Source organism: Camellia sinensis, chromosome 4, assembly GCF_055761805.1.
Source record: "Camellia sinensis isolate YWXY chromosome 4, ASM5576180v1, whole genome shotgun sequence".
NCBI classification, from domain to species: Eukaryota; Viridiplantae; Streptophyta; class Magnoliopsida; order Ericales; family Theaceae; genus Camellia; species Camellia sinensis.
In genome coordinates this window covers 182,759,667-182,767,920 of record NC_138964.1, presented here as the reverse complement: position 1 = coordinate 182,767,920, position 8,254 = coordinate 182,759,667, and the positions used below count along the sequence as shown (strand labels likewise).

At 34.7% G+C, this 8,254-nt stretch overlaps 1 protein-coding gene across 1 annotated transcript; it reads left to right on the top strand.

Annotated features, from left to right (window-relative positions):
• Positions 1–2,860: 2,860 nt before the first annotated feature.
• On the top strand, positions 2,861–5,473 carry LOC145824288 (uncharacterized). Its single transcript, XM_082923916.1, has 3 exons — positions 2,861–3,092; positions 4,841–5,174; positions 5,356–5,473. The coding sequence occupies exons 1-3, from the start codon at positions 2,861–2,863 to the stop codon at positions 5,471–5,473; spliced, it is 684 nt and encodes a 227-aa protein (XP_082780042.1).
• Positions 5,474–8,254: the final 2,781 nt, after the last annotated feature.

Genomic DNA, 8,254 nt, shown 5'->3' with positions numbered 1-8,254 from the left:
GACCCAGTTGTCTCAGCAACTTCTGAGTAGCTCACTGATCTGTATCCCATTCACTTCCCTGAGGTGCTAGCTAATCTTGGGGGATCACGAGACTTTTATATGGGCATGGACACCACTCCTATGCCAGATTTGAATGTCGAGGACTACCATATGGACGACCACTTTCGGAGTGACATGATGGTGCAAGTAGCTTTGGCCTTTCTCGCAAAATCAGTTCGCCCGGTCACCTCCCAGCATCTACTTATTCCAACGTCGCTAGACAGTCATTTTCAGGGGAAGTGCATTGCCCTCAGACCTTTGGTCGTTCTGTTAGTCTTTCCCTAGTAATTGAAGCTGGTGGCAGCGCGAGAGAGTTCCCTCAGTCCTTAGGGAAAATTTCTTTTCTAAGTTATTAGGTCTCCTCCGAAGCTGCACCCACTCTTGCCTGCATCCAGGCGCTGCACCTTGGCACCTTTACTGTTTTTAACATTCTTGGATCTATGGTGCAAACATTGCTGCTGAAGTCACTTGCCGGCTTTATTCGCGGCTTTGCAAATAAGAAAATTTTGACAACCCCCAGCAAGTTCGTAAAAAGTACTGAGGCCAACCTGAGCGGCTTTGAGATGAATGGTTTGGACCTATCGTGGATGAGGGATAGGCTTCAGGTAGTCTATGGCTTCCTTGAGCATGCAGACAATGTGGCAATGATTGCATCCTTGGAGGAGACTATCAAGGAGTGTGAGGGTGCCTTGGAGCAACACTGGCAGAACCTAGCTCGATTCAAAGAAAAGGACTCTGCGCTGGTTGTTCAGTTGGCTCGGGATGTGACCCTGATGGACTCCCTCATGAAGGGCTTGATTTGATGTATTGTGGCTTTGTTATGGCTTTTTTTCTTTGCACTTTTGCTATCTTTTTTTTTTCTCCTTTGCCTTTTGAACATTGTAATCATGCTATGGAAAACTTTGATGTTTATGAGAAGTAAAAATATTGAGTTTGACTTCATTGCCTTCTTTTCATCGTCTTTACAAATTTTTTAAGGCTGAACAAAACTCTTGCTATGAACGGAACTTCACCATGACTAGGGCTCTGTTTGGTTGTGTTTTCAAATTACATTTCCACGCTATCATTCTCGCTTCACGTTTGGTTACGACTTTGAAAATAGAATTCCACCATATCATTCAAAATACAATTCGACTTCCCGTTTGGCAGCTTTCTTCTTCATTTCTCCACTTTTAACGTCTTCAGTCTTCTTCATTTCTGAAAAGCTTCTATGTTCATCATCTCTGAAAAGGTTCACGTGCAAAAAGAAATATACAGGTGAACTGATCTACTCGTCTTTCTCTATTTCAAAGATCAGGGTTGACGATTTGTCACGGGTAGTGTTCATTGTGAACTCAGACCATTTTATAAATTATGTCTGTGAACCCGCTCCCTACCTATACCATCTCCCACAAATCAAGTGAGTTACAATTTGTGTGTTGTGGAAGATTTATTCTACGGGCAACCAAACAACGACGACACCGAGATCAAATAAATCACAAATTTGTTTCAAATATTTTCTTACATATCACTGATTTTCTGAATCATCCCTAATTTTATTCCCAATTTTTTTTTTCACAGGTCAAATTTGTCAAACATATTCTCGAATCAAACGACTACCAAAGTGGCGCACATTCAGTCACTATACCCACTCTATCACTGGTGATAACTATTCAACTTCTACTAATATGGTATGTATATCCTTCAATCATCTGGTATGTACAAATGAGTTCTGAAATGGTTTCTAAGAAGTCCAAACGAGTGTAGAAATGGTTTCTGATCTGTCTGAACTCTTTGAACAGTTGAAGCTGAGCTGGTCGTCCCCCGGGTCATCCGGCGAGTCGACCGGCCGGTTGACCTCCATGCTCCACTCCTCCATCCTTCTCTTTTTCTTCTGCTTATTTCTTCTTGTGGTTTTCTTCTTCTGCTTATTTTTGGTTATTTTTTTACTATGTACACTTGTTTCACAAACTTTTTACAGACAATGCTATGTGATTTTTATTTTGTCTCTGTTTTGGCCTCCAAATCATTTGCCTTTCCTAAAGTTCAAATAAACATTGATGTTATGTAGTTTTCATTTTGTCTTTGTGTTGCCCTTCAAATCATCTGCTTCTCCTAACATTATTTAACAAGTTCAAATAAACATTAATGTTATGTGGTTTTTATTTTGTCTCTGTGTTGCCTTCAAACCATCTGTTTTTCCTAATATTATTTAACAAGTTCAAATAAATATTAATCTTGATTCGTACGTAAATAATTGTAATTGATTTTTGCTCTGTTATTTTTTTACATCCACTCTAGAGTAGTTTGCTCTGTTATTTTTTTTATATCCAGTCCAGAGTAGTTTAATTATAAATTGTGTGTTTATAAATGGATGGAAACAATTCAGATGACAATCAGGATACAAAAATGTGAACTCCCGGAATTGAAATGAAATTAATAAACATGTTGAGAGAAAAAGTTAAAAAAAAATCAAACAACAGGCCGTACTACTGTGTGGACAATTAGGCATTGGAATCATTTTGCAAATCAGTTGCACAATCTATATAGATTTTGGTATACAACAAAGCAGATGCGACAAAAATATCAGCAATTGAAAGCTGATTACCAGACGTTTAAGCGACTGCAGGCACAGACTAGTCTGGGATGAGATCCCATTGTAGGAACTGTTGTTGCACCCGATGAATTTTGGGATAAGGTTTTTCATTAACCTGTACCATTTTCAATTTTTTTTTAACATTTCATCACACGTACAGTATGCTTAATTCAATATTTTCAATTGCTGTAGGCTACCAGAAATGTAAAGAAGTTTAGGACAAAAGGATTTGAGTATTTCCAAAAAATGACGGAAATTGTTGAAAATTGTTGTGCCACAGGGGCCTTGTCTCATGCATCCACACAAAGAGCCCTTGACTCAGATGAAGAAGATGAAATGCTAAATAAATTTTGGAACCCTGAAGTTGGTGGGAGTAATGCTGCTAAAGCCATTCCTGTTGACTTATTTGGCAATGAATACCTAGATCCAGCGAAGGGCAAAAATCACAAGAGGGGCCCTACAAGCAACCAGATTGACAGTAGTCGTTCCAAAAAATCATGGTCAAGGGGTTCGATGATGTGTGCACAGCTTTCACATCCTACGTATAGGCAAAAACAGAACATTCACATGCACGATCAACTGACATAGAGGCTGTAAGTGAAGATGGTGATGAGTATTCCCTTGATGCATGTCAAGATGCGTTGCTAGAGCTTGGGGACATACCGCCAGTCCAGTACGTTAGGGCACTAACACTGGTTAAAGACAAGGAATGACGAAGGTTTTTTATGCGTACTCCTACCCTTATGGGCCTAGCTATGATCCTAGCTTTATAGTGAAGTGAGAAATTGTGTTTTGATTGAGTTAGCGATTCTCCTTGTTGTTCTGCAAGATAATTTGATGATTCCTGATTTGTTTTTTATTATTTTTTTTATCCCATGAGATGCTCTTTTTTTTTCCATCTTCGTTTGTTTATTTTTATTGAACTTTTAAGTAGTTTCTGTTTTACATCAATATGTTGTGTTATCACAAGATAACTACATATTAAACAAATTTTCTTCTCCTATATATTTAGTGGATGCTGGTAAATGACTAAGGCCGACTATTCATGTAGCCATTTTTTAATTCAGTTTCACCAATAATGGCAAGCGTTAGTATGTTGTCAAACATTATTTTATAATTATGCTTTTACTATGATGTTGATGAAACAATATGTCATTCGACACAGAAAACAATGCAATGGAGATCTCACCAAAAGAGGATGAGGTTATTGAAGATTTTATGAATTTTTTGATGATTGCTTTCATGCAGGACCATATTAACGCGTCAAATAATAGGCGACCGCAGTGAACTTGTCCATTCAAAGGTGATGATTACATCTTCAGCTTATTAAATGGCCATCCAGAAACAATGATAGACATTATGCGAATGGATGTACAAACATTCATTTTATTGAAAGACACCTTACTTCAAAATGGCTTTATCGATACTGAACATATGCATATCAGTGTCAAGGAATCGCTTGGAATTTTTTTAAACATTTTCGCACAAAATGATCACCATTGACTACTGGCAGATAGATTTCAACACTCCACGAAAATAATTTGTCAGCACGTCAAAATTGTTATGCGGCCATTGTGCAAGCTTGCATCAACGGTTATCAAACCATGTAACCAAGACGAGATATCAGCAAAAATTTTAAATGACAGGAGGTTTTTTCCTTGGTTCAAGGTATGAATTTAATGATTGTCCTGTAAGTTTTCAATAACAATAAGGAACGATATTTTTTTCCCCTCTTATTATAAAAGTAATATCCAAGTTTGTTTCGCTTTTAATGTCAAACAAATATCTTTTAAGTAGGATTGTGTCGGTGCTTCGATGGCACATTGGTGGATGCATGGGTCCCTACTTCAAGACAAAATACATTCCGTGGTCGCAAATCTACGGTATCGCAAAATGTACTTACAGCTTGCGACTTTGACATGTTGTTCACATTTATTAATTCTGGATGGGAAGGTAGCACTCACGACAACGCTATTTTAGTTGACTCTATTACAAGAGCTGATCTACAGTCCCACACCCACCAAATGGTGAGTGTCATGAAATAACATACGGTACATTTTTTGATTTTTTTTTGGTACATCTATTTGACAGAACAGTGCATTCATTATTTACATGTAGGTAAGTATTATTTAGTGGATGCTGGTTTCACGAACATGCCTGGATTTCTTGCCCTATTTCGTTCCCAACGTTATCACTTGTAAGAGTTTCATAGCCATCATTATTCAGGACCTAAGGAATTGTTTAACCATCGACATTCGTCGTTACGCAATGTCATAGAAAGAATATTTGGTGTTTTGAAGAAGCGATTCCCAATATTGCGGTCCATGCCAAATTACAAATCTATAAGACAAGGCCCTCTCGTGATTGCATGTTATGTACTGCATAATTGGGTCCGTTTGCATGCAGATATGGACCCATTCTTCATGGAAGCTGATAATGAAATGACAGCAAAAACGGAAGCAGACGGGTTTGTTGGAGACCAAGCTAACTATGTTGACATGTCACGGCATAGGTTGACGTACCAATCAAAGTTTAGGGATGCAATTGCTACTGCTATGTGGCAAAATCATGTTAGCCCTGGATAGATTTGTGATGTGAACAAGGCAAGTGAATATCGTAGTGACTAATGGTTTAAAATGTATAATTATTTTACTAGTTTCAATCATTATGACATCTTTACTACATAACTTCGCCCATTTTATGTAACTATGAATTTAATGACTTTTTTCCTCTTTTTGTAGGGTAACTGACAATGAGGACATGGATTGGGCTAAATGGCAATTAAAGGAAAGGGAACCCAAATCAAATTTCTTTCCTAAATATCATCACATGGTCAATCAACAAAATGCAATTACGTGAATGAAGACACTTAAATATGTTGTTGATGTAATGTATAATATGCAGGGCCAAACATTTTATTGAATTTGATGGTTGAATGATGCATGAAAAAATTGTAATTTATGATGTTCATTCAGTTTATGATGTTCATTCACTTTTTTTAAAAAAATTTATTTTATTAAAATAATGGTTTTGTTATTAATTTTAAGTTTTATTTTAATTTTGGTACAAAATAAGTTTTTATTAATTATTTTGGGAAAATAGCAAAAGTTCCTCGTGCGACCAAATACGTCGGATAGGTGCCATTTGGGAAAAAGAAAAAAAAAAGTTTTATTGTGATATAAACAATGGTTTTTTATTATAATTGTCTTTAATTTTTTTTTTCATTTTATTGAAACAATGATTTTGTTATTAATTTTAATTTTTTTATTTCATTTTAGACGAAATTTTTTTATTAAATTATTTTTTTCATTTTATTAGAATAATGGTTTTGTTTTTAGTTTATTTTTATTAATTTTTGTACGAATTTTTTTTTAGTAATTTTTTTTTCATTTTATTGAAACAATGGTTTTATTATCAACTTTAACTGTGCTTTTAATTTTTATACCAAATAAGTTTTTATTAATTATTTTTTTCATTTTATTAAAATAATGGTTTTGTTATTTATTTTTATTTTTTTATTTCATTTTAGATGAAATTATTTTTTTCATTTTATTAGAATAATGGTTTTGTTATTAATTTCTTTTTATTAATTTTTGTACGAATTTTTTTTATTAATTTTTTTTTTCATTTTATTGAAACAATGGTTTTGTTATCAACTTTAATTGTTCTAGACAATTTTATATTAATTTTCATATGAATTCTTTTTTATTAATTGTTTTTTTTTTCATTTTATTAAAATAATGGTTTTGTAATTAATTTGAATTTTTATATGAATTTTTAGACGAAATAATTTTTTTTTTATTTTTTCATTTCATTCAAATAATGGTTTTGTTATTAAAAATAATTTTTTATATTAATTTTTATACGAAATAAGTTTTTATAAATTATTTTTTTTCATTTTATTAAAGTAATGGTTTTGTTATTAATTTTTATTGTTATATTAATGTTTACATGTATAACATGCACTTTCTAAAAAATTGCATATGGCATCTTCACTTCATAATATAACTCACAAATTGTTATAACATTGTCACTGGTTAATTTTACAGTGCAAAAAAAATAAAAATACTTCATCACGTTAATACAAAATATTACACAACAAAAGAAGAAAACAACATAACCATAACAAAATGAGAAAACAAAATAACCACAACAAAATAAAAAAACAAAATAACCACAGCGTATGTGAACCATTTAAACGCTCATCGAAACAAGTTAAGCATCATTGTCAGGTGGTGGTGGTGGTGGAGGTGGAGGGAAGTAGTGATGGTACACCTGAGTGACTCGATGGTCAATCTGATCAATGCGGTTATTTGTCACTTCATCACATCTCCCAGAATCTACACGGAACTCACCAAATTGTTGAATAAGTGAGTTCTGAGCGGTGGCAACTTCATCGAACCGAGTACCCAATGTATTGACCTGATTAGCCATTTGTTGTTCCCATTGTAGGCGCTGATTGTACCGTTCTTTTTCCAATGCTAAATAATCAGTCCAGTACTGGGGTTGTTCATTTGGTGGCATGGCATTGTCATTGGATTCTTTCTCATCAGGTATTGGTTCATTTTCAAAATTAATAAAGCCCAGTAAGTTTTCAGCACCACCAGCTCGAGTCAATGTATACTCAGAAATTGGTGAAGTGATTTTCACATCTACTTCACTTTCAAGGTTGACATGATGCACTTTGAAAATTTTGGTTAACAAAGCTCAAAATGGTAGTAACTGGCCACTGAGAGTACCAAGATTTGCAACCATCATTTCTTTCAGTAATATGTGGGATAAATCTAATGTTTGTCCAATTTCAAAACAATATAACAAATAAACATTAAAATATGGAACAATATCAAAATGTCCTTTTTTAGGAGTGACGTTTTCAACTATCCATCGATGAAGAATACGAATGTGGGGTTTTAAATGTCTGACTTGTAAATTAGTGCCGGTAAATCGATTCTCACAAATTGTGGTATAAACCTCAGTTAGATCACTAACAATGTTAGCTAACTGGGCCTTAGTTTAAAAATGGCGTTGCAAATCTCCTGTCTGAACTCCAATAATTTGTGCCAAAATGTGGGGGTTTAGTGTGATTACTTTCCCTTTCACATAAGAGGTCAGACTACACTGTTCCACTTGTCCCACAGTAGATCTCAAGTGAAGGTAAAATAAATATACAAGATGGGGATATACCTGTGGTAAATTAGTTAAAGGTAACCATCCAATCATATCCAGTCTGCCAAGCAACAATGGATCATATTGAGAAGGTATGTTTACCTTTCTCCCCGTAACAATTGGTCGATTAGCAAAATTTGAATAAGATTGTTTGTGATTGTATGTGAGAAAATCATCAGTTGGATAGTCATGATGTTGATGCTGTTGTTGACGTTGTGTAGGGTTAGAGGTTTCGCCACGTTCAGGTTTCGCATTTTTTGTTCTCGGTATGATGATTGTAAAAGTTAAGAAAAATGTATCAAAAATGTATGAAAGATGTATAGCAAAATGTATGATATTGGTGTAAAAAAAAGGAAGAGATAGGCAAACTGAGCCTCTGCTAAAAGGTAACCAACAGATAGCGAAACTGAGCGCAAAAGGCAAGCAAACTGGTGGTAGCTGATTGAAACCGGATGACCGGCCAGTTGTCCCATA